We start from the raw sequence: 26,669 nt of genomic DNA, 5'->3' as shown, positions 1-26,669 counted from the left end.
GTAACAAAACACAACTGAACAAAAAGAACACAATTTTAATAGTCAAAGGCCTTTTTAAACAGGTAGCTTTAAAAGAGTCCAGGCTCTGAGCTGCCCTCAGCCGGGTGGGGAGGCTGTTCCACAGCCTGGTGCTGGGGCCCGGAGGAGCACACTGTCTGAGGGTGAGGGTGGAGGAGCAGACTGTCTGAGGGTCTGAGGGAGGAGGAGCAGCCTGTCTGAGGGTGGAGGAGCAGACTGTCTGAGGGTGGAGGAGCAGACTGAGGATCGGAGGGTGAGGGAGGAGGAGCAGTATGTCCATCAATATGTGCTCATATTGATGGACTCTCATCAGGACCCTGGCAGCGCTATTCTGGATGTACTGCAGCTTCTGGATGCTCTTGCCTGGAATCCCGATGAAGAGCCTGTTGTAGTAGTCCAGTCTCAAGGAGATAAAGGCTGGACGAGCTTCTCTGCATCTGGCAGGGTTAGGGAGGGACGGAGTCTGGAGATGTTTCAGAGGTGATAGAACGAGGTCTTGCACAAGTGTTTTATATGGTCGTTGAAGGTCAGGTGGGGGTCAAATCGAATCCCCAGGTTTGTGACTCAGGGGGAGAGGGGGATGGCCTGGCAAAGGTGTTTTTTTTACTTAATCATTTCAATATTCATTAAAATATTATATATTGCATTAATTCATTCATTCATACTGTAGGTTGCACTGAATACAGTATGTCACGTTATGCATCTGATGCTTCTAGCTGCACAGTTTTACAAATTCATTTTCTAATGGAAAAAGTAAGTCATTTTAATTGAATTTGATTTAGAAAGACGGAAAAAGGAAAAAATTTCACGCTACGGAAATTTTTTTACTCTGATTTGCGTTGGGTCATCTGACCCCACAACTGACAGCATGTTTCTGATCAACTGTTCTGGAATAATAAGTCATGTTCCAACAAACACCCTCATTAATTACACTCTCTGTCTGGTTTTCTTCCCAGGAATCCAGAATGTTCTGAGCCTGTTCTGTGCGGTTCTGACCGAACACAAGGTTCTGTTCCACTCCACCAGCTACCAGAGATTAGGAGAGGCCAGCCGCGCCCTCGAGGCCCTCATGTTCCCCCTCAAATACAGGTGCGTGATTGGCTGGAGCCGGATGCATGGGCTCTCTCTAACTACTCACCCCTCACACCATCCTTACACCATCCTTACAGCTCAGCTACAGTAGTGCCGTGACCTGTGCTGCAGAGTGTGACTTCACTGAGAATAGATCAAGTCCAAATGTCTTTGATAGTAAGCAGAGTGGTTAGCCCACGCTCCGGCTCTGATAAGGAGCTTCAGATGATGAATGTGTGGTGAATGGGATATTTGAACCGATTAGTCACCATGCCATCATCTGCTTAAGGACATTTTGCAAAGGACGGAACATTGGTTTTTGAGAACATTCTGCAAAACAACATTGATGAATGGATGAATACGGTTCTCTGCTAGCCTGCTCCCGACCTTTGCTTGATCAAATTCCTCCCCACAGTTCAGAGCGGTAGAATGGGCCGACCTGGCCATCCTGAGCCTGGTTTGTAACGTGAGCGCAGTGTGAGGTTGATGTGGTGGTGGTGGTCTCACAGTGCTCTCCTGTGTTGAACTCAGCTATCCCTACATTCCCATCCTGCCGTCGCGGCTGCTGGAGGTGCTGAGCTCTCCCACCCCCTTCATCATCGGGGTCCACTCCATGTTCCAGAGCGAGATCCAGGAGCTGGTGAGCGCGGCGCCACGTGCCCATACCTACCTGGTGTTACCTGTGCACACTCGGGAATAAACCCCAATTAACCAGTCAATATTCTGATCTTCCATAATGTGAGTAATTCTGTGCTCAGTGTGCTCCTCATTGGACGAGCCACGGCCTGGCTGGTTTCCTCCCCTGCTGCCAGTACCTTGACCCAGCTGTTTACAACTTCAATAAACTACACTTCCCCTGCGCTGAGAGGGATAGCTCAGTGGTTGACCCAGCTGTTTTCTGTTTCTTTTTTCAGTTGGATGTTATCATCGCTGACTTGGACGGAGGGACGATAAAGATCCCAGAGTGTATCCACCTGTCCCAGCTTCCCGAGCCCCTGTTACAGCACACCCAGAATGCCCTGTCTCTGGTACGTCACACCATACCCAGAATGCCCTGTCTGGTACGTCACACCATACCCAGAATGCCCTGTCTCTGGTACGTTACACCATACCCAGAATGCCCTGTCTCTGGTACGTTACACCATACCCAGAATGCCCTGTCTCTGGTACGTTACACCATACCCAGAATGCCCTGTCTCTGGTACGTTACACCATACCCAGAATGCCCTGTCTCTAGTACGTTACACCATACCCAGAATGCCCTGTCTGGTACATTACACCATACCCAGAATGCCCTGTCTCTGGTACGTTACACCATACCCAGAATGCCCTGTCTCTGGTATGTTACACCATACCCAGAATGCCCTGTCTCTGGTACGTTACACCACACGCAGAATGCCCTGTGATAAAGGCCCACAATACATTTCAGCCTCAGTACACTTGCACAACCACTCATCATAGAGAGATAACAGATCATTGTTGAAAAAGGCTAAAGTGTGTGATACTTAACAGCTGTCCCACTGCCTCACTACATAACTGTATTGTAATTGAGGTCATTCATTTTACAAAGGAGCACTAAATACAAGTGTAAATCAGAGCTGAGATGTTTTCTGTGTCTTTCTGCTGGTCTCTCTAGGTTCTTCATCCTGACCTGGAGATCGCCGACAACGCGTTCCCGCCCCCTCGTACTGCCCCCTCCAACCTCAAGTTGTTGGTAAGTCACCATCAGCTGGGTAAACACGCTCTGCTTGGACCTCCGACCCTAAGGTGCTCTCATCAGGATGAGTGAGGCTGCTTCCCAGAACAGCCTCTGATAGGGGTAGGCTTGAGATAGCTCCCATATGTCTCTTTATCAGGTGGGTAGTATGAATAGCTCACTGTGAAAGACAAAGCTATTTTCATATTTTACCGAAACACAATCTAGAAGGAAAATATTTTTCTTTTTTTGTTTCTTCGTACAAACGTCTGATTCATGTTAATGTTATTTAGTTTATCCGACCTTGCATGTGTGGTTTCACAGTAAGATAATATCTCCTCCTCTCCTCTCTTCTCTTCACCTCTCCTCACCTCGCCTCTCTCCTCTTCTCCTCACCTTCTGTACCCTACTCTCCTCTTATCTCTTCTCCCTCCTCTCCTCCCCTCCTCCCCTCTCCTCTCCCCTCCTACTCTCCTCTCATCTCTTCTCCCTCCTCTCTTCCCCTCCTCACCTCTCCTCTCCCCTCCTCCTCACCTCTCATCTCTTCTCTCTCCTCACCCCCCCCCCCCCCTCCTCTCCCCTCTTGTCCTCCTCTCCCAGGATAAGGAGGTGAGAGCAGTGTTCCTCAGGCTTTTTGCTCAGCTCTTCCAGGGTTACAGGTCCTGCCTGCAGCTCATTCGCATCCATTCCGAACCCGTCATTCACTTCCACAAGGTGAGACCGTCATTCACTTCCACAAGGTGAGACCGTCCACACACGCTCAGCCCTCCTGCCTGCTGTTAAAACAGCCCTCACCGCTGTCTCAGGAGACGCTACCGTGGGGTTAAATCCTATGGCCTATCTGAGGCAACAAGAGGGTCTACAAGCATACGCCTCTAAGAGCCTGTTGCTAGGGTTAGGGTTGGGGCTCCACTTTGTCGTAGGACAATTCCGATGGTACGGGCGCGTTCGGTGAGCAAAGACGAGTAAGGATATGATGGAATCGGTACAATTAACCCCATCGTTTCCACGGGAGACGCTCTTTTAACACCTTAGTAAATCCGTAATTACTAGCACAAATGTTTATATTTTACCGCCAAAAAGTCATGTGCTTTGGGATCTCGGCTCAACTTTGTCGCACGATGATTCCGAAGGTACCGACATGTGCGGGGCATCCTACTGGACAACATATCCGAAGATGGGACCTCTGGGACCAACAGGACCAAACGATATTCAGATTCAAGATTCAATAATGTATTGCCATGTCAAACAAGGTTTAAACTAATAAATCCAGAATTACAAGCTATTTTTCAAATGTTGGTTTAGTCATGCTTTTTGCCCATGAAAAAACTATTAAATCCGGGATTACTAAGGGAAATTCTGGAAGGGAAAAACTATTAAATCCGGAATTACAAGCTATTTTTCTAACTAAAAACGAGTACATCCGTCATTACAAGTAATAGTAGTCTAAATAAAAACTAGTACATCCGTCATCACTAGTTTTTATAGTAACTGGTAAATCAGTCATTACAAGTATAGTTTAAATAGTGATTTAGCTAAAAACTAGTAAATCCGTCATTACAAGTAATAGTGGTGCTATATAAATAAAATTCATTATTATCATTATTAAATGAAAACTAGTAAATCCATCATCACTAGTTTTTATAGTACATTCTAATACATGTGGCTTCCAGTCTAGCCCTTCTAGTCGTCAGATTTACATTGCAGCCAAGTGTTGATGCCAAACTAGTAAATCCGTCATCACTAGTTTTTATAGTAACTATTAAATCCGTCATCACTAGTTTTTATAGTGCATTCTAATACATGTGGCTTCCAGTCTAGGCCTTCTAGTAGTCAGATAAACATTGCAGCCAAGTCCATCCATCCATCTTCATCCGCTTATCCGGGGTCGGGTCGCGGAGGCAGCAGCTCCAGCAGGGGGCCCCAGACATCCCTTTGCTTTAACTCTGCCTGTTGAATCTTTAGCCACTCACAGGCCAGTGTGGAGATGTAGTCCCGCCACCTAGTCCTGGGTCTACGCAGCCAAGTGTTGAGGCCAAACTAGTAAATCCGTCATCACTAGTTTTTATAGTAACTTAAATCCTAGTAAATCCGTCATCACTAGTTTTTATAGTAACTATTAAATCCTAGTAATTCCGTCATCACTAGTTTTTATAGTAACTATTAAATCCGGAATTACTAAGGAAAATTCTGGAATTAGCTAACCCTAATGCTAGTAAATCCATCATAACTAGTTTTTATAGTAACTATTAAATCCAGAATTACTAAGGGAAATTCTGGAATTAGCTAACCCTAACGCTAGTAAATCCGTCATCACTAGTTTTTATAGTAACTATTAAATCTGTCATCACTAGTTTTTATAGTGCATTCTAATACATGTGGCTTCCAGTCTAGCCCTTCTAGTAGTCAGATTTACATTGCAGCCAAGTCCATCCATCCATCTTTATCCGCATATCCGGGGTCGGGTCGCGGAGGCAGCAGCTCCAGCAGGGGGCCCCAGACATCCCTTTGCTAGCAGCATCAACGAGCTCTGCCTGGGGAATCTTTAGACGCTCACAGGCCAGTGCCTGGGTCTACGCAGCCAAGTGTTGATGCCAAAATAGTAATTCCGTCATCACTAGTTTTTATAGTAACTATTAAATCCGGAATTACTAAGGGAAATTCTGGAATTAGCTAACCCTAACGCTAGTAAGTCCGTCATCACTAGTTTTTATAGTAACTATTAAATCCTAGTAAATCTGTCATCACTAGTTTTTATAGTAACTATTAAATCCTAGTAAATCTGTCATCACTAGTTTTTATAGTAACTATTAAATCCTAGTAAATCTGTCATCACTAGTTTTTATAGTAACTATTAAATCCTAGTAAATCTGTCATCACTAGTTTTTATAGTAACTATTAAATCCTAGTAAATCTGTCATCACTAGTTTTTATAGTAACTTAAATCCTAGTAAATCCGTCATCACTAGTTTTTATAGTAACTATTAAATCCGGAATTACTAAGGGAAATTCTGGAATTAGTTTGGGTGTTGAGGCCAAACTAGTAAAGCCGGAATTACTAAGGGGAAAAAACTAGTAATTCTGTAATTTTTAATTATAGCGCCCCCTTGTGGCCGACACATAGGAATTGCACCCAAAAAATTACAGATTCGCTAGTGTATTAGGTCCGTACTTTACACAACCGCTAGTTTACTCAAATTACGTAATTACTAGTTTTCCCCATTCAAAAAGCCGCAAAGTCACAAAAACACAGAGGAAAGCACGGCTGCGCACCCCAGCGCTTATGGAAGGACAGAATTTCCCCTAGTATTTCAGGAAATAAGAGCTAGTTATTACGTTATTAATAGGTCGAGGCTTGTACCCTGGGGTTAATCCCCTCTCTACCCTGGGGTTAAACCCCTCTCTACCCTGGGGTTAAACCCTCTCTACCCTGGGGTTAAACCCCCTCTCTACCCTGGGGTTAAACTCCTCTCTACCCTGGGGTTAAACCCTCTCTCTACCCTGGAGTTAAACCCTCTCTACCCTGGGGTTAAAGACCCTCTCTACCCTGGGGTTAAACCCCTCTCTACCCTGGGGTTAAACCCCCTCTCTACCCTCGGGTTAATCCCCTCTCTACCCTGGGGTTAAACCCTCTCTACCCTCGGGTTAAACCCTCTCTACCCTGGGGTTAAACCCTCTCTACCCTCGGGTTAATCCCCTCTCTACCCTGGGGTTAAACCCTCTCTACCCTGGGGTTAAACCCTCTCTACCCTGGGGTTAAACCCTCTCTACCCTGGGGTTAAACCCTCTCTACCCTCGGGTTAAACCCTCTCTACCCTGGGGTTAAACCCTCTCTCTACCCTGGGGTTAATCCCCTCTCTACCCTGGGGTTAAACCCTCTCTCTACCCTGGGGTTAATCCCCTCTCTACCCTGGGGTTAAACCCCTCTCTACCCTGGGATTAAACCCCTCTCTACCCTGGGGTTGAACCCCCTCTCTACCCTGGGGTTAAAGACCCTCTCTACCCTGGAGTTAAAGACCCTCTCTACCCTGGGGTTAAAGACCCTCTCTACCCTGAAGTTAAACCCCCTCTCTACCCTGGGGTTAAACCCCCTCTCTACCCTGGGGTTAAACCCTCTCTCTACCCTGGGGTTAAAGACCCTCTCTACCCTGGGGTTAAAGACCCTCTCTACCCTGGGGTTAAAGACCCTCTCTACCCTGAAGTTAAACCCCCTCTCTACCCTGGGGTTAAACCCTCTCTCTACCCTGGGGTTAAATCCCCTCTCTACCCTGGGGTTAAACCCCTCTCTACCCTGGGGTTAAATCCCCTCTCTACCCTGGGGTTAAACCCCTCTCTACCCTGGGGTTAAACCCCTCTCTACCCTGGGGTTAAACCCTCTCTCTACCCTGGGGTTAATCCCCTCTCTACCCTGGAGTTAAAGACCCTCTCTACCCTGGGGTTAAAGACCCTCTCTACCCTGGAGTTAAACCCTCTCTCTACCCTGGGGTTAAACCCCCTCTCTACCCTGGGGTTAAACCCCCTCTCTACCCTGGGGTTAAACCCCCTCTCTACCCTGGGGTTAAACCCTCTCTACCCTGGAGTTAAAGACCCTCTCTACCCTGGGGTTAAAGACCCTCTCTACCCTGGGGTTAAAGACCCTCTCTACCCTGGGTTTAAAGACCCTCTCTACCCTGGGGTTAAACCCCCTCTCTACCCTGGGGTTAAAGACCCTCTCTACCCTGGGGTTAAACCCCCTCTCTACCCTGGGGTTAAAGACCCTCTCTACCCTGGGTTTAAAGACCCTCTCTACCCTGGGGTTAAACCCCTCTCTACCCTGGGGTTAAACCCTCTCTACCCTGGGGTTGAACCCTCTCTACCCTGGGGTTAATCCCCTCTCTACTCTGGGGTTAAACCCTCTCTACCCTGGGGTTAAACCCCCTCTACCCTGGAGTTAAACCCTCTCTACCCTGGGGTTAAAGACCCTCTCTACCCTGGGGTTAATCCCCTCTCTACCCTGGGGTTAAACCCTCTCTACCCTGGGGTTAAACCCCCTCTACCCTGGAGTTAAACCCTCTCTACCCTGGGGTTAAAGACCCTCTCTACCCTGGGGTTAATCCCCTCTCTACCCTGGGGTTAATCCCCTCTCTACCCTGGGGTTAAACCCTCTCTACCCTGGGGTTAAACCCCTCTCTACCCTGGGGTTAAAGACCCTCTCTTCTGGCTCTACCCTGCTGCTTTGCATCGTGTCTCCATCGTATCACATGACCCACCGACACCGTCAGACGCCGGCCATTCAAGAGACACGTTCCAACAGTCTCCCTGGATAACTGACGATAACTGCCTGCTGCTTTTTTCTTTCTTTATCACTCCACGTTTATTATCAGTTGATAAGCGGCGGTTGAATGTTTGAATGCGCGGTAACAAACACCCAGCAGGTTATGCCCTCTCGGTCCACAATGGCCCAGCTGCAGCAGGGATAACCCTGAGAGAGAAAGCTGTTTGGAGGTGTTTTGTTTTAGCGTCTGCGCTCTTCTGACGTGCTTTGCCGGCCGCGCGGCTGCTACGTGCGCTCTGGTGTGTGCGTGTGTGTGGTGCTTCTAGGCTTGGACAATGCCTCAGCGATGAGCCGTCCGAGTCGCGCCGCCGTATCAGGTTTACAGTTTTGTTTTTCAACCGCCGTTGTATTTGTTTGTGTGCGCGGCGTCTCCGTGGCGACCTCTCAGCACTTCCCCCGCAGAGTACCCCACATGGCTCAGATTAGGGCATTGGAATTCATCACCGGTCCATCCGCCGTTTACCAAGAGCCGTAGACACGAGGGGGCCGGGGCCAAAGGGCCTCGCTTTATCACTCCCACCAACATGCACTAAGCAGCATGATTAAAAGCATGAGAAGTACATATTTAGCATATAAAGTAATGTTCCGGTCGCTGAGGCAGCTGTTTCTGATTCATGCTGAGAGGGCAGGGCAGGGCAGGGCAGCTCAGGGGATGTGGAAGTCCATGCCCCCTTACATCCAGTATCTACACGCTATTTACATCCTGTGACCTCTGAACTCTGACCCCTGCTCCCCCCATCCCTGTAGACGGCCTTCCTGGGCCAGCGAGGCCTGATCGAGAACGACTTCCTGACCAAGGTTCTGGACGGCATGGCCTTCGCTGGCTTCGTATCTGAGAGGGGGCCGCCTTACCGAGTCTGTGACCTTTTTGACGAGGTACGGGTGATGAAGCTATGACACGGACACTCTTCAAATCATGTGATTCCCCTAAAGTTTGAGACTGAATCCGTTCAAGAGATCCGTGAGATTGAATCAGTCTAAAAAGCTGAGGTGTGTGTGTGTGCGTGCGTGCGTGCGTGCGTGCGTGCGTGTGTGTGCGTGCGTGTGTGTGTAGCTGGTGGCCTTTGACATGGAGCGCTTTAAGGAGGAGGAGGCCAGCCCTGCCAAGCTGCAGAAGCACATGAGGGAGCTCTCTGAACAGCTGTTCAGGAACGTGAGTGACCTCTGACCCCGGGCTCTGACCCAGACCTGGTCCACCTGCGGCCGTACCACACATCACCTGGCCACTGCTGTCCTCATTGGAGATCGTCATTGAGCTGTTGTCATTGGAGATTTTTCATAAAATGTATTCTGATAAGGCTTTTATCTGTCTGTGTTTCTGTCTGTGTCTGTCTGTGTTTCTGTCTGTGTTTCTGTCTGTGTTTCTGTCTGTGTGTCCGTCTGTTCTCGTCTCCTTTTCTTTCCCGTCTGTCCGTGTGTCCAGGAGAACCCCAACCCCCACATGGCGTTCCAGAAGGTTCCGCGCCCCTCCGAGGGCTCCCACCTGCGGGTGCATCAGGTTCCCTTCCCCCTGCTGGAGGAGGAGCGCGTGGAGGGGCTCCTACTGGAGGCACAGGCCAAGCACAGCGCTGGCCCCGCCTCCGCCGCCGCCCGCCCCGAGAGGAAGTGCGTGGTGCCCCCCGGCCCGCCCGTGGGTACGTGGAACCGTTCTCAGTTCTTTATTAGCGTTCTCCGTTGAGTCCCTGTAGCCGGCGCGTGGTCGGCGTGCTCTCTAACGCCACGTCTCTGGCGCAGTGTCCATCATGGGGAAGAGCAGCTCGGTGTTCAACAGCGCCCGCAGGCTGGAGGTGGTCCGCAGCTGCATCTCGCTCATCTTCCTCAACAAGACCACGGAGACGGAGAAGGTGGGTGACCCCGCCTCCGTCTGTACGCTCGCTCCGATCCCTCGACTTCCCTCGCAGCTCAAGGCGCCGTCGGAGGAGGGACACGGACCCCCCCCCTGAGGGGGACAGGCCTCCTAGAACCTCCCCTCCCTGAGGGGGACAGGCCTCCTAGAACCTCCCCCCCCTGAGGGGGACAGGCCTCCTAGAACCTTCCGCAGCGCTCTCCATCATCCGGACAGCCCACAGCTGGGACACATAAGCAGCAGCAATCAAACACTCGCCCTAACCCTGTAATCTGCTTGTTATCTGGGCAAACAGCCTTATTGTTTTAACTCTGGGGTTAATGGAGCTATTGCTGTAGCTGGCACATTCCCCTCTCTTGGGTCCCCCCCCTGAAGCGTGGTCTCTCCCCAGCGAAGGGCCCCTCTCTTGTGTTCCCCCCCCTGAAGCGTGGTCTCTCCCCAGCGAAGGGCCCCTCTCTTGTGTTCCCCCCCCTGAAGCGTGGTCTCTCCCCAGCGAAGGGCCCCTCTCTTGTTTTCCCCCCCGAAGCGTGGTCTCTCCCCAGCGAAGGGCCCCTCTCGCGGGGGCCAAGAGGAACGTGGAACCGGCGTGCGCCGTGTGTATTGAATGGGCAGCGCTATGCACCCGCTGGCTTTAATAAGGCTGGGTTATATAACGCAGGCCTGCGTCCCTGAACGCAAGAATGCAGAGCGTGCGCTCCATAGTCCCTGCGCGTCTATAAACCCCTCCCCCCACACCGCGCGTCTATAAACCCCTCCCCCCACACCGCGCGTCTATAAACTCCTCCCCCACACCACGCGTCTATAAACCCCTCCCCCCACACCGCGCGTCTATAAACCCCTCCCCCCACACCGCGCGTCTATAAACCCCGCCCCCACACCACGCGTCTATAAACCCCTCCCCCCACACCGCGCGTCTATAAACCCCTCCCCCACACCGCGCGTCTATAAACCCCTCCCCCCACACCGCGCGTCTATAAACCCCTCCCCCACACCGCGCGTCTATAAACCCCTCCCCCCACACCGCGCATCTATAAACCCCTCCCCCACACCGCGTGTCTATAAACCCCTCCCCCCACACCACACGTCTATAATCCCCTCCCCCACACCGCGCATATAAACCCCTCCCCCCACACCGCACGTCTATAAACCCCTCCCCCACACCGCGCGTCTATAAACCCCTCCCCCCACACGGACCAGGGAAAAGCCTGCAGAGATGGTTGAGTCCCTGAGCGGTCGACATCGTTCAGGTACAATGAACAGCACATCTCATCAGACCAGGCCAGAACCGTCAGTCACAGGTTCTAAACAGCCTCTCTCTCTCTCTCTCTCTCGCTCGCTCACACACACACACTTGCTCACTCTCTCTCTCCTTCTCTCTCTCTCACACACACACTTGCTCACTCACTCTCTCCTTCTCTCTCTCTCACACACACACTTGCTCACTCTCTCTCTCTCCTTCTCTCTCTCTCTCTCTCACACACACACTTGCTCACTCTCTCTCTCTCTCTCTCTCACACACACACACACACATACACACACACTTGCTCACTCTCTCTCCCTCTCTCTCTGTCTCTCTGTCTCTCTCTCTCTCACACACACACTTGCTCACTCTCTCTCCTCTCTCTCTCTCTCTCTCACACACACATACACACACTTGCTCACTCTCTCTCCCTATCTCTCTGTCTCTCTCTCTCTCTCCCTCTCTCTCTCTCCCTCTCTCCCTCTCTCCCCCTCTCTCTCCCTCTCTCTCTCTCTCCCTCTCTCTCCCTCTCCTTCTCTCCCTCTCTCTCTCCCTCTCTCTCTCCCTCTCTCTCTCCTTCTCTCTCTCTCTCCCTCTCTCTCTCCCTCTCCTCTCTCCCTCTCCTTCTCTCTCCCTCTCCTTCTCTCCTCTCTCTCTCTCCCTCTCTCTCTCCCACTCATTCTCTCTCCCTCTCCTTCTCTCTCCCCCCCCCCCCCCCCCCCCCGTTCTCAGACCCTACCCGCTGCCCTGCGGGCCCTGAAGAGCAAGGCTGCCCGCCAGTGTCTGACCGACGAGCTGAGCCTCCATGTGCAGCAGAACCGGGCCATCCTGGACCACCAGCAGTTCGACTACGTCACGCGCATGATGAACTGCGCCCTCCAGGTGGGTGGGCTTGCCGCGGCGCCGTGTACCTGTCGTATCTGAGTGACCTTCTCAGCCTAACTCTAGCTCTTCTGTTTAACACAGTTCCATTGGTTTTCCAGAAGATACAATTGACATATTTTGACACTGTAACGTGACCCCCCTAGACCGGCCCCCACCGCGAGGCCGCTGAGGAACTGTGTGTAGAACAGTAGGGTGGTAGAGCCGGCTGTACAATGATCGTAGGGTCGGCGGTTCGAATCCCGCCTCCTCCTGTCCACAGGTAGCGCCTTGCATGGCATCTGGCTGCCATTGGTGTGTGTATGTGTGTGTGAATGTGTGTGTGGATGTGTGTGTGAATGGGTGAATGAGAGGCCTTCATTGTAAAGCGCTTTGGATGAAAGCGCTATGTCAGTGCATACTCATATGTCATACCTCTCTCTCTCAGCCCAGAAGGAAGTGTGTCTAGAACAGTAGTTCCTACTTCTCTCTCAGCCCAGAATGAATGTCTCTGTAGGGAAACACCTCAGACTCTTGGCAGTGATCAGTTGAGAGGCGTGTTTCTCTCCCCTGTGTTGACGTGGGTGTTCCCCCGGTCTGGGCCCCGGCCTTTAACAGGTAAACCGCAGCATATTTCGGGAGCAGCAGCAGCGTGCCTCCCGCCTGTTCTCTGCCCCGGAACCAGCAGCCCTCTCTGGATGCGAGGGCGTGTTTTCATGGGCCATAACTGGTTCTAATTTAGTGCATCTGAAGTTGTGTGTATAATGGAAACAGGATGACCCAGCGCTAAGCAGACAGGCCTGGCACAGCAGCGCTAAGCACAACACAGCACAGCACAGCACAACACAACACAGCACAGCACAGCACAACACAACACAACACAACACAGCACAACACAACACAACACAACACAACACAACACAGCACAACACAGCACAGCACAACACAACACAAAACAGCACAACACAACACAGCACAACACAGAACAACACAGCACAACACAGAACAACACAGCAGCACAACACACAACACAGCACAACACAGCACAGCACAACACAACACAGCACAACAACACAGCACAGCACAACACAACACAACACAACACAACACAATACAGCACAACACAGCACAACACAGCACAACAAAACACAGCACAACAACACAGCACAACACAACACAACACAACACAACACACAACACAACACAACACAACACAGCACAACACAACACAGCACAACACAGCACAGCACAACACAGCACACAACACAGCACAACACAACACGACACAGCACAACACAGCACAGCACAACACAGCACAGCACAGCACAACACAGCACAGCACAGCACAGCACAACACAACACAACACAGCGGATCAGAGGAGCGGAACAGAGCGGATGAGACCGGTGTGAATAGTGGATGAGAGGGGAGTGGATGAGAGCGGTGGATAGTGGATGAGAGCAGAGTAGATCAGAGCGGAGTGGATGAGAGCGGAGTGGATAGTGGATGAGAGGGGAGTGGATGAGAGCAGAGTAGATCAGAGTGGAGTGGATGAGAGCGGAGTGGATAGTGGATGCGAGGGGAGTGGATGAGAGCAGAGTAGATCAGAGTGGAGTGGATGAGAGCGGAGTGGAGCACGTTGGAGCAGAGCCTCCCGCGATCTCCTGGTCCTCTGAGCTAGCCTCTTCCACACCGTCCATGGTGGGGGTTTGATGTGTGTATATTGGATGTATATACCCGGTGTTGCTGGGGTTTGATGTGTGTATATTGGATGTATATACCCGGTGTTGCTGGTGTTTGATGTGTGTATATTGGATGTATATACCCGGTGTTGCTGGGGTTTGATGTGTGTATATTTGATGTATATACCCCGTGTTGCTGGGGTTTGATGTGTGTATATTGGATGTATATACCCGGTGTTGCTGGGGTTTGATGTGTGTATATTTGATGTATATACCCGGTGTTGCTGGGGTTTGATGTGTGTATATTGGATGTATATACCCGGTGTTGCTGGGGTTTGATGTGTGTATATTTGATGTATATACCCGGTGTTGCTGGGGTTTGATGTGGTTATATTGGATGTATATACCCGGTGTTGCTGGGGTTTGATGTGTGTATATTTGATGTATATACCGGGTGGATTGGCCCCAGTGCGGTGGTTATTAGTCAAAGCGACTGTTGATCTGTCTCTGTGTGGCGTCGGTCAGAGAGGCGTCGGTCAGCGAGCAGAGCAGAGCAGACCAGAGCAGAACAGAACAGAACAGAACAGAACAGAGCAGACCAGAGCACAGCAGAGCAGAGCAGAGCAGAGCAGAGCAGAGCAGAACAGAACAGAGCAGAGCAGAGCAGAGCAGAGCAGAGCAGAGGGTCTCAGCAGTAGCTCTTCATGTTCTCCCGCCCGGCGTGGCCCGGCCACGGCGCTCCAGGTTTAATGACGGCGAGCCGCGTGCTCACAGAGCGGGTTTATGGGCCGACTCCGGATTCCAGGCATTCTTCTGCTCAGACGCCAGGGGCCAGCCAACCAATGAAACCAAACATCTGCCCCAGCGAGGGTGGGGGGCCGCCCGCGGGGGGGCCTCGCTCAGCCAGATGTTTGGGTTCATTGATTCGCTGGCTCCGCTCCACGTGTCCCTCGCGCCCTACGCCTATAAAACAAAATGGGTCACGGGTGTGCAGGTGAGAGGGGCTGTCTGTCCCCAGGGAGACCGGCTCTCATCTCATCCCTGGCTTTATACAAGTGGTACTTGTTGTGTAATTTGCAAATTTTACTTGTACATTCCTCTCACCCTGCCCCCCTTCTCCTCCCCCCCTCCTCTCCCCCTCCTCTCCCCCCCTCCTCTCCCCCTCCTCTCCCCCTCCTCCCCCCCTGCCTCTCCGCCTCCTCTCCCCCTCCCTCTCCCCTCCCCCCCCTCCTCTCACCCTTCCTCCCCCCCTGCCTCCCCCCCTCCTCTCCCCCTCCCCCCTCCTCTCACCCTTCCTCCCCCCTCCTCTCACCCCTCCTCCCCCCTCATCTCACCCCTCCTCCCCCCCTCCCTCTCCCCCTCCTCCCCCCCTTCTCTCCCCCTCCCTCTCCCCCCCCGCCCCCCTCCTCTCCCCCTCCTCTCACCCCTCCTCCCTCCTCCCCCCCCCCTCCTCTCACCCCTCCTCCCCCCTCCTCCCCCCCCTCCTCTCACCCTGCCTCGGCGTGCATCGTAAACCTGATGCTCCGTCTGCCTCTGCCCTCTGAGAGCGCAGGTCCCAGCTGGACCTACAGGGGTCTCCCTGGGGGGCCGAAGGCCCAGCAGTGACTCAGGGACCGGGGGGGGGGGGGGCGCAGGGATAATGACTGGTCACTGGTCACTAGTCTTGTGCGTCTCCCAGTGATTACCATCCAGTTCTGGAATGCACATAACAGGGTAGAGAAGCGTGCCTGCTGGGTTGCCTGACGGGCCGAGCGCTATCAGAGAGGGGGGCTGTGAGGGGGTCAGTCACGTATTGTTTTTCTCTGGGAAATGGGATCCTGATGTCCATGTGCATGTGCGTGTGCGTGTGCGTTGCTGGTCGAGCACCAGATGAATGGCATTTGCAGATAATAAAAGGGTTTATTCCGGTGGACCTGAACTTGCTTTTCCTCGGTGATGGTGCGTGGGGAATTGTTGTTCCCTGGAAACGCACTGCTGGTGGGGCAGGAGAGGTACCTGCTGTCTGGCCTATCACAGTGGATTAGCCTGCTGTCTGGCCTATCACAGCGGATTAGCCTGCTGTCTGTCCTATCACAGTGGATTAGCCCGGAGGACAAACAGTGAACGTGCGCCCTGGAGCTCAGCCCTGTTTCACGCACAGAAGATTGACTTAATGTGGATCGGACGGGTTCTTATTCTCCCGCTGGCCTTCAGGGGTCACCTAGCGCGTTCTCCGGTTCTACAGCATGGAACGTGTCAAGAGGACGGCCAGCAGACGGGCCAGAGAACAGGGAGAACGTGGAATGCGGTGGTTCTCCTCCAGACAGGCTGTAACTTCCTGAGGCAGCATCAGACACTAATAACACGCCGAGGTCAGAGGTCACCATTAGACACGGTCAGGGATGAGTCATCTCTCACACAGTCCGGTCCATGTGTCTGAGGTGAGCCTTGGGTGGGAGAGAGAGAACGGCCTGGTGCTGACTGGGATCTGCCGCTGTCTCTCCAGGGGGTCTGGGGGGGGGGGGGTGGAGCCTAGGGAGGGGGGTGTAGGTGAACTCTTCCCTAGATCCCCAGACTGCTCTTGTCCATGGGACATTCCTGGCCTATTACCATCAATGTTTTGCCTCTGGAAACCAAATAAGCAACAACGTCACAGATGGAGACAATGTTTAAAGACTGGGGCCTGGTCTGCCAAAAAGATCTTATTTAAAATAAAATAAAAATTGCAAGCATTTTTCTATAATTTCATTTAGTTCCGTATGTTATTGTATTGCTGTTTCTCCCTGGTTCTATTACAGGGTTTTTAAGGGGTCTTTCCACACCCCAGGTATTTGGTCCTGGTCCAGTGTCCTAGTTTGGAGCCCAGATCACTGCTTTTGTCTCGGAAGGGCTGTTCAGGTTAAAAATAGCGGATTGCCTTGACAGTAATTGCTCTCATATTCTTCTCTTTCCAATGCCCTGCCCTGTCAAAAAGCCCTTCGATATACTGCAGGCCACGCACACTGCTGCCAGTAATTATGAGCCGTGTGTGTGTGTGTGTGTGTGTGTGTGTGTGTGTGTGTGTGTGTGTGTGTGTGTGTGTGTGTGTGTGTGTGTGTGTGTGTGTGTGTGTGTGTGTGTGTGTGTGTGTGTGTGTGTGAGATCCCTTAGCGCATGACAGGGTGACTTATGACTTATGCTGTTTGAAATGCAGCATGTCCTCAGCACAGCTCTCCTATTAGACACTCCAACATGCCTCCATCTCACATTCCTGCTGATATCACCATCGAGAGGCCCATTCCAGCTTTAATAGCCCACATGTAGCCTAACATTTGTGAGCTGTCAGGTTTTTGGATGAGTGTCGGAGCGTAGCTCTGGTGTCTGTTAGCACGCTGGGCCGGCGGTCGAGGGTCAGAGGTCAGCGGGGGAGTGGAAGTGTAGCCGCGGGGAGCAGAGAGAGGTCAGAGGTCAGCCGGGGAGTGGAGCAGAGAGAGGTGTCAGAAACAGGTCCGTCTGTCCAGCTGAGCAGTGAGTGGGTCGGTGGCATGTGGTGGGCAAATGCCTGTTACTGTAGCTTATGTACAGTAGCTTATAGTCAGATTCTGATTAGTCTGTTGGGTGTGTGATCTCAGTCGGTAGCAGTGAGGCTGTCCCTGGGGCACGCTGGCCTGCTTGGTGACTGGCTCGCCCGTGTAGCCATTTCTCCAACAACTTTTAATTGCTTTAGGGTTTCGTTTATTAATTCGATGTGTTCAAAGCAAAACATTTACAACACAGTCATTCTGAGTCAGTGGTACGGTCAGTTCCCACCTCCTCATCGCAGCTGGGTCAGAGTATTAGGCATTAGAAGATGCTGTGTCACCCCCCCCCCCCCCCCCCCACGACCTCTGGGAAACCCGCCGAGCCCTGACCTAAACACGTTTCATTAGCTCTGCGCATTCCTCACGTTCCTGCTCCCACATGGGGGGCTGAGCTGAACGCTTACTGAGCACGCTGAGTGGTCAGTCTAAAGAGTGCGCCAACGCAATCTCCGCTGCCCCGGCCTTATCTGTGTGCGTGGTGAGCATGTTTGAGCTGTGTTTTTAGTCCTATCCGTTATCAGTGTTAGTCTTCTGACTCGGCGCACAGTAAAAGACGCTCATTAAGGTATTTGAGCGAACAGGGGGGCCTGGTGAGTGCGTGCATCTGGGTCGTGTGGTGTCTGGCGGTCCAGCTGTTGCAGGTTTAGAAGTGGACGTTGCGCAAGGCGAGACGAGCCCTGCTGTGGACCGGAGGGGGGGAAACGCATCCTGGCATCCCAGCCATTTCCTGTCAGAGAGTATTATGGGCCCATCGCGCTCTGCTGTCGTGCCGCTGCTCTGAATGGCTATGCACATGTGTTCTACCGGGGTGTGTGTGTGTGTGTGTGTGTGTGTGTATGAAGGGTGTGTGTGTGTGTGTGTGTGTGTGTGTGTGTGTGTGTGTGTGTGTGTGTGTGTAGGATGTGTGTGTCTGTGCATGCGTGTGTGTGTGTGTGTGTGTGTGTGTGTGTGCGTGTGCGTGTGCATGTGTGTGTGTGTGGGGGTGTGTACGCGTTGGGGGGTCACAGAGTAAGGGGCCGGAGTGTCGAACCAGCCAACCAGATCTATGTATTCGATACTTCAGAGTTAACCAATGAACTCAACCCTATTCAAACCTGGGTGTAGATGCCAGAGTGACTGGTCACTCCTCTTCAAGAGGACACCTCCTCCTCACACATGCCCCTGGGGGGGTGTTAATGAGGGGAAGGTCCGTGGGTCCTCCTGTCCTCCCTGAGGGGCCGTACCCCTGGCCTGCTTAATGGACCCGTTTACCTCCCTCCATATGTGTTCTCCAGGGTGATGTTCACAGAGCCTGGGGGAGGGGCTCCTGCTGTGACAGGGAGCGATCGGGCTTCCTGGTCCTGTTGGACAGGCGTAAGTTCCCCCCACTGGGAAGACGTCCTCTCCTATCCCCATGTTTAGATGGGAGACAGATTTTTTTTTTTTTATTTTTTTTTTTTTTTTATTTTTATTTTTTTATATACAAGCCGCGTGTAGCTGGGGAGGTAGAGCGGCCGGCTGGGGATGGGAAGGTCCCCGGTTCGATCCCAGCTCCCAGCAGTGTGTGGGAGTGTCCTTGAACCCCACACTGCTTGTGGGCGGCACGGTACACCGTCACTTCACAGCAAGAATGTTCTGGGTTTGATTCCCGCGTGGGCGGTCTCCCCTGTGTGGAGCATGTTCTCCCTGGGCTCACTCGGGTTCCCTCCACATAGAACCCAATATGAAAAACATGCAGAAGTACAGATGCTCTTCAGTCCTGTCCCTGACCAGGACCTGGACTGAGCACTTGGACTTGGTCCCCAAGCGTCACTGATGGGGCTGCCCACTGCTCCTGACTGCCCCTGGAGGAGGACAGCTTGGATGGGAGAAATGCAGAGGATGAATTCAACTGGTGACCCATTGTAAAATGCATGTTTTTGTGAGTTGTGGGTTGTGTGTGTCTTCTTACTCACGCGTGTGTTGTGTGAAATTGCCGTGTGGCGAATAAACAACCCTCCAAGCCTCCAAGGTCCAGTAATAATAACAATAATAACAATAATACCATTATTATTATTATTATTGTTGTTGTTGTTGTTGTTGCTGTTGTTATTATTAATGTTATTGTTGTTATTATTTCCCTAGAATGTCAACCCGTGTTACCAGGTAGACATGATGCTAGAAGCAAAGCACAGGCCTAGTGAGGGAGCCAGGTGGTCTCTGCAACTCCATTTCATGCTGTGGTTGCAGGGGTTTGATTTGTGTAGCGTTGTCTGTGGTGGTGTGTGGTGGTGTGTGTGGTGGTGTGTAGTGTTGTCTGTGGTGGTGTGTAGCGTTGTGTGTGGTGGTGTGTAGCGTTGTCTGTGGTGGTGTGTAGCGTTGTGTGTGGTGGTGTGTAGCGTTGTGTGTGGTGGTGTGTAGCGTTGTCTGTGGTGGTGTGTGGTGGTGGGTAGCGTTGGTGCACGTGCACACAGCGAGGATGTGGCCGCATGTCTGTGTGTTTCCAGCCCTGTGTGTGTGTGTTTCCAGCCCTGTGTGTGTGTTTGCGCTCGTGACTGACCCTCCTCTACCCCCCCCCAACTGCCTCTCCTGACCCTCCTCTACCCCTCCCCCAACTGCCTCTCCTGACCCTCCTCTACCCCCCTCCCCACCTTGACCCTCCTCTACCACCCCCAACTGCCTCTCCTGACCATCCTCTACCACCCCCACCTTGACCCTCCTCTACCCCCCCCCAACTGCCTCTCCTGACCCTCCTCTACCCCCCCTCCCCCCCCCCAACTGCCTCTCCTGACCCTCCTCCAGCACTCCTGGATGGATGCGGCCTGCAGGAAGCTCCCGTTCGCTCACTTCCTGTAGTGAGCTCAGTCAGTGAGCTCAGCTCAGTGGGCAGGGGGTTTCTGTGGGGGGGGGGGGGTGAGTCATAAATGATGACTGAGCGGGAGAGGGGAGGAAGACGGGGACGGGCGGTTTACTGGAGCAAGACTCCCTCCCCTCTCTCTCTCTCTCTCTCACACACACACACACACACACCCCTCCACGGACGCTCATATGGACACGTATGCAGGGCGAGCCGCTGCCGTGTCCAGAGTCACGACACACACATTCTTTTGTCTGTGTGTCATCTGGATTGCGTACCTCCTAATAAAAATGGCAATAATCCCCCAAACAAACCTGGACCTTCTCCTCTCCACAGGCCGGCGTCGCTGCTTCATTCAGGATCATCCTTGACCACAGCGCTCTGTCTGAAGAGCTTCGGCCCCTCTGAGCTCCTGGCCACACTCGTCTATCTATATGGAATGTGTTTATTCTCCATTTTGTTTTGTTTTTAATGTGTAGGATTAGGGTGTGAGATTTCTGAAAGCTAACAGACTTTTAGCCGCTCTCATTGGCTAAATGGATGTTTATGTCTCCAAGAGTTCAACTCTTTCCAACTTTTTCACCCGGCAGTGGATGGGAATTGAATTCGTACGTCATCGACATTATCGGTCAAAGGGTGGTTTCCATAGGGAATGACCTGGAATTGACGGATATGGGTAAACACAACAGACTTAGTGTGGCCGGAGCCTAAGAAGTTTAAGAAGCGCAGTAAATTATGACACTGGGCGTTCTCATTCTGAGATGGGCAGCCCCGGCCCCAGAGCTAATTGGCCGTGGAAGCCCAGGGGTCAGGCTGTGGGTCAGCTTACAGTAGGGTCCTGTTTGTGGATGATACAGAGGTCATAGTGAGATATGGCCGTGGACAGTGGGTCTGTTTTCGTAGAGATAGCCGCGGTCGACTATAGCCGATCCCTCATCCTTTTGATGTTGACCGGCGTGGTGTGGGACAAGTTCAAGTCATAAAACGTTGTGCGGTGCGATGAAGTATGAAGGGCGCAGAATGACGCTAGTGGTCCACACTTTGACCCGCTGCTCTCTGTCTGAATGATGTAAATGTTCTCGACCCTGCGTTTCTGTCTGGATGATGCTGGGCCTGTTAAATGTTCTCATATTTCTCCCCCCGTGCGCTTCTACAGTTCGGTTCTATTTTCGGGCGTTCTCCGCTGGGTTTCGTGAACTTTTGTGACCTGCGGCATTGTTAATGATACTGGTAAACAAAGCCCTGGTTCCAAACTGGGTCACTCCAGCGCACACCAGAGAAAAAAGAGCAGTGAGAAGGAAGGTCTGCCTCTCGTCCATGGGGGGCCGGGCTTTCATGTTCCGCTGAGGACCGTGTGTTTCACATTTACTCCTCTCTGTACATTCCTGGTTTTTTTATGTGAGGGATGAGGGAACAGGGGAGTTATCCATGACCCCCCCCATCCCACCCCCCTCATCCAGTACAGCCGTCCTGTCACGACCCGCACCCCCCTCCCCCCCACACCACCAACCCCCCCCCCTCGTAATGTTTATCGTAATGTGACTAATCATTTGTGCGTGTGTGTGTGCTTGTGCATGCGTGTGTGCATGCGTGTGTGTGTGTATGCATGCATGCGTGTGTGTTTGTGTGCCGTGCGCGTTTGTGTGTGCATGTACGTGTGCGTGTGTGTGCGTGCATGTGTGTGTGCGTGTGTGTGTGTGAGTGATTTATGTACCCTGCGTTTGGGGTCCCTGTGAGGGTTGTGAGATCCATCCCAGATCAGATCAGCCCTGTTGTTTTCACATGGACTTAAATCAAGTTTCCGGCGGCCATTCTCATTTTTCGAGTTCAACAAATAAATCCCAACAAAGCTCATGGAGATAAGTACCAATTTCCTGTCTGTGGGTCCGAATGGAGTCCTGCTCTCATAGGCTGTCCATGGTTTGAATAAGGAGCGTTTTGTTTGGGCCCCTAAGACCCGGCTCCTCTGGGGTTATTGTGTTAACGGCCGGAACGCCGTACTTATCTTGAACGCTCCATTGAAGCCGCCTCTTTGATTTCAAACAGACCCAAATACAGCCAGCAAAGTCCTTGAGTGAGAGGGGAAAAAATCAGATGCACTTTCCGACCAGTCATCGTTTGCTTGACTGATGAAGAACAGTGTATTTCATTGTCAAGACGATTAGTGATTTAAGTCCCCAAGGTCATTAGTCCCCAAGGTCATTATGGAAGAATTCTGTGTGGATGGAAATCCTAGATACACATGTACTCTTTTTCAGGAATGCAGAACATTAATTTACCAATATTTAACATGAAAACAGAAACAGGAGGGAGCTCCCATTCTTCCAGTGGTGTGAGTGTGAGTGGGGGGATTATATGAGACCAGTGGTGTGAGTGTGAGTGGGGGGATTATATGAGACCAGTGGTGTGAGTGGGGGGATTATATGAGACCAGTGGTGTGAGTGGGGGGATTATATGAGACCAGTGGTGTGAGTGGGGGGATTATATGAGACCAGTGGTGTGAGTGGGGGGATTATATGAGACCATGGGAAGCATGTGCTGGGAGTCAGCTGGTGGTCTGGTTGTGGTGGTCTGGTTGTGAGCGGTCTGGTTGTGGTGGTCTGGTTGTGAGCGGTCTGGTTGTGGTGGTCTGGTTGTGGTGGTCTGGTTGTGGTGGTCTTGGTTGTGGTGGTCTGGTTGTGGTGGTCTGGTTGTGAGCGGTCTGGTTGTGGTGGTGGTCTGGTTGTGGTGGTCTGGTTGTGGTGGTCTGGTTGTGGTGGTCTTGGTTGTGAGCGGTCTGGTTGTGGTGGTCTTGGTTGTGGTGGTCTTGGTTGTGGTGGTCTGGTTGTGGTGGTCTGGTTGTGGTGGTCTTGGTTGTGGTGGTCTTGGTTGTGGTGGTCTTGGTTGTGGTGGTCTTGGTGGTGGTGGCCTGGTTGTGGTGGTCTTGGTGGTGGTGGTCTGGTTGTGGTGGTCTTGGTGGTGGTGGTCTTGGTGGTGGTGGTCTGGTTGTGGTGGTCTTGGTTGTGGTGGTCTTGGTGGTGGTGGTCTTGGTGGTGGTGGTCTTGGTTGTGGTGGTCTTGGTTGTGGTGGTCTGGTTGTGGTGGTCTGGTTGTGGTGGTCTTGGTTGTGGTGGTCTTGGTTGTGGTGGTCTTGGTTGTGGTGGTCTTGGTGGTGGTGGCCTGGTTGTGGTGGTCTTGGTGGTGGTGGTCTGGTTGTGGTGGTCTTGGTGGTGGTGGTCTTGGTGGTGGTGGTCTGGTTGTGGTGGTCTTGGTTGTGGTGGTCTTGGTGGTGGTGGTCTTGGTGGTGGTGGTCTTGGTGGTGGTGGTCTTGGTTGTGGTGGTCTTGGTTGTGAGCGATCTGGTGGTGGTGGTCTGGTTGTGGTGGTCTTGGTGGTGGTGGTCTTGGTGGTGGTGGTCTGGTTGTGGTGGTCTTGGTGGTGGTGGTCTTGGTGGTGGTGGTCTGGTTGTGGTGGTCTTGGTGGTGGTGGTCTGGTTGTGGTGGTCTTGGTGGTGGTGGTCTTGGTGGTGGTGGTCTGGTTGTGGTGGTCTTGGTTGTGGTGGTGGTGGTCTTGGTGGTGGTGGTCTTGGTTGTGGTGGTCTTGGTGGTGGTGGTCTTGGTGGTGGTGGTCTGGTTGTGGTGGTCGTGGTGGTGGTGGTCTTGGTGGTGGTGGTCTTGGTTGTGGTGGTCTTGGTGGTGGTGGCCTGGTTGTGGTGGTCTTGGTGGTGGTGGTATTGTTGTGGTGGTCTTGGTGGTGGTGGTCTTGGTGGTGGTGGTCTGGTTGTGGTGGTCTTGGTGGTGGTGGTCTTGGTTGTGGTGGTCTGGTTGTGGTGGTCTTGGTGGTGGTGGTCTGGTTGTGATGGTCTGGTTGGGGTGGTCTTGGTGGTGGTGGTCTTGGTGGTGGTGGTCTGGTGGTGGTGGTCTTGGTGGTGGTGGTCTTGGTTGTGGTGGTCTGGTTGTGGTGGTCTTGGTGGTGGTGGTCTTGGTGGTGGTGGTCTGGTTGTGGTGGTCTTGGTGGTGGTGGTCTTGGTGGTGGTGGTCTTGGTGGTGGTGGTCTTGGTTGTGGTGGTCTTGGTGGTGGTGGTCTTGGTGGTGGTGGTCTTGGTGGTGTAGGTCTGGTTGTGGTGGTCTTGGTGGTGGTGGTCTGGTTGTGGTGGTCTTGGTTGTGGTGGTGTTGGTGGTGGTGGTCTTGGTGGTGGTGGTCTGGTTGTGGTGGTCTTGGTTGTGGTGGTCTTGGTGGTGGTGGTCTTGGTGGTGGTGGTCTGGTTGTGGTGGTCTTGGTGGTGGTGGTCTGGTTGTGGTGGTCTTGGTGGTGGTGGTCTTGGTGGTGGTGGTCTTGGTGGTGGTGGTCGTCTGGTTGTGGTGGTCTTGGTGGTGGTGGTCGTCTGGTTGTGGTGGTCTTGGTGGTGGTGGTCTTGGTGGTGGTGGTCTTGGTGGTGGTGGTCTGGTTGTCGTGGTCTTGGTACTGCCCTGTAGAGAGCGTAGCTGGACGCTACCCAGGACAAACAGGCCTGTATGGAAGGGGATGTTTGTGTCTGTTGGGCCTGGATTCAACGGCTTCAGCGCCTCTCTCTCTCTCTCTACAACTAGCGTTAGCATCTAGCGTTAGCATCTTTTGTTTACATGTGGCTGTTGTGGTCTGTATTGATCCTGTCATGTTGATAGGATCTTTTCCAATCCGTCATTGTATTGTGTGGAATAACTGTGGAACGATGATGTCCTCTATAGGGTTGCTTGTAGCACGCAGGGTTTTCTATGTAGTGAAACTCGGCTGTCTCTCTCCAGGCAGTCTGGACCTTAGCCTTGTTAGTTGTGGTCACTCAGTATGACAGGTGGACATGGTGTTCCTCTACAGACTAACATGTGTCCTGACCCCTCTCCTCTCCTCTCCTCTCCTCTCCTCTCCTCTCCTCTCCTCTCCTCTCCTCTCCTCTCCTCTCCTCTCCTCTCCTCTCCTCTCCTCTCCTCTCCTCTCCTCTCCTCTCCTCTCCTCTCCTCTCCTCTCCTCTCCTCTCTCCTCTCCTCTCCTCCCCTCTCTCCTCTCCTCCCCTCTCTCCTCTCCTCTCTCCTCCCCTCTCTCCTCCCCTCTCTCCTCTCCTCTCTCCTCCCCTCTCCTCTTCTCTCTCCTCTCTTCACCTCTCTCCCCTCCTCTCTCCTCTCCTCCCCTCTCTCCTCCCTTCTCTCCTCACCTTGTCCCCTCCTCTCCTCTCCTCTCTCCTCCCCTCTCTCCTCACCTCTCTCCTCTCCTCTCCTCCTCACCTCTCTCCTCCTCTCTCACCTCTCTCCTCTCCTCTCTCCTCCCTTCTCTCCTCTCTCTCCTCCCCTCTCTCCTCTCCTCTCTCCACTCCTCTCTCCTCCCCTCTCCCCTCTCTCCTCCCCTCTCTCCTCCTCTCTCTCCTCCTCTCTCCTCCTCTCACCACTGTGCTCTCTGACCCACAGGACTGCTCCACCTCTGAGGAGTACACCATTGCCGCCGCCCTGTTGCCCCTGACGACGGCCTTTTACAGGGTGAGTGAGATTCCACTGATGTCCTCTCTCACACACTCACACTTTACCATGCTACACACACACACACACACACACCAGCGGAGCGGAGCAGAGCCAGGCTGAGGACTGAAGACAGCAGGTTGATTTTATTATCACACGTCTCACTCAGTCCAGGGCCGGATGGCGGCGTTCCCCTGGTTGACCCCACGCTGCCAGGCCCGGGGGGGTGGGTTGACCCCACACTGCCAGGCCCGGGGGGGAGGGGTGTGTTTATCCCCGGGGGGCCTGAGGGACCAGGGGGTCTCCCAGAAGCTTCGGCACGGCGCCTGTTTGAAAGGTTGCGATGCTCTGTCCTCACGCTCTGTCCTCACGCTCTGTCCTCACGCTCTGTCCTCACGGTCGGGGCCGTGTCCCTGGCGGTCCTCATCACCCAACCCCCCCGTACAGGTGCAGGACGCCCCCCCACCCCCGCTCCAGAGAGAGGCCTGACCCCCCCACCGTCCAGGAGGCCCGGTACAGACCCCGTCCTGATTACTGGTCCAGAAACAGTCTGGTCCACAGTCCACAAGAGGTTCTGATCACCAGCTGAGACGGAATGTTCATGTTTTTAGACGGGGTCTTACTGGTACTGGTACGGGGTCTTAGTGGTACTGGTACGGGGTCTTACTGGTACTGGTACGGGGTCTTAGTGGTACTGGTACGGGGTCTTACTGGTACTGCAGGACACAGGACAGGGACTCCGTCGGGCCACGGTCACCCCCAGTCACGACACAACCGTCCGCTGTGTTGCCCTCACCGCGTTGGGTACAGATGCCTCGGCAGGCTCTCTATCTCTCTCTGTCTGACTCTCTCTCTCTGCTCTCTCCCTCTCTCTGTCTCCCTGTATCTCTCTCTTTCTCCCCCTCAACCCCCCCCCCCCTCTCTCTCTCTCTCGGTCTAACTCTTTCTCTCTCCATGTGTCTCTCTCTCCTCTCTCTCTCTTTGTCTCTCTGTGTTGCTGATTGGTCAGAGGCCTGTGTAGGTCCACCCTGTACCAGTGTAAACTGGGAGGGCAGTGGGAGCAGCGCCAGGTCTGTTACTGGACCAGTGTGAACTGGGAGGGCAGTGGGAGCAGCGCCAGGTCTGT

At 52.9% G+C, this 26,669-nt stretch overlaps 1 protein-coding gene across 1 annotated transcript in view; it reads left to right on the top strand.

Annotated features, from left to right (window-relative positions):
• Nucleotides 1-26,669, top strand: part of sbf2 (SET binding factor 2) — a 132,600-nt gene that overhangs the window by 72,929 nt on the left and 33,002 nt on the right. Inside the window, exons 7-17 of the mRNA XM_084436825.1 lie at nucleotides 975-1,107; nucleotides 1,621-1,729; nucleotides 2,004-2,117; nucleotides 2,726-2,803; nucleotides 3,386-3,499; nucleotides 8,847-8,975; nucleotides 9,154-9,252; nucleotides 9,523-9,733; nucleotides 9,834-9,943; nucleotides 11,918-12,067; nucleotides 25,496-25,564. Coding sequence (XP_084292951.1) covers nucleotides 975-1,107; nucleotides 1,621-1,729; nucleotides 2,004-2,117; nucleotides 2,726-2,803; nucleotides 3,386-3,499; nucleotides 8,847-8,975; nucleotides 9,154-9,252; nucleotides 9,523-9,733; nucleotides 9,834-9,943; nucleotides 11,918-12,067; nucleotides 25,496-25,564 — 1,316 coding nt within the window. The remainder of the gene's footprint in view (nucleotides 1-974; nucleotides 1,108-1,620; nucleotides 1,730-2,003; nucleotides 2,118-2,725; nucleotides 2,804-3,385; nucleotides 3,500-8,846; nucleotides 8,976-9,153; nucleotides 9,253-9,522; nucleotides 9,734-9,833; nucleotides 9,944-11,917; nucleotides 12,068-25,495; nucleotides 25,565-26,669) is intronic.

The sequence above is a fragment of the Borostomias antarcticus genome (genome assembly GCF_949987555.1).
Source record: "Borostomias antarcticus genome assembly, chromosome: 4".
Classification (NCBI taxonomy): domain Eukaryota; kingdom Metazoa; phylum Chordata; class Actinopteri; order Stomiiformes; family Stomiidae; genus Borostomias; species Borostomias antarcticus.
Note: the sequence above shows the minus strand (reverse complement) of the source record. Positions and strands in the feature narration are given on the sequence as shown.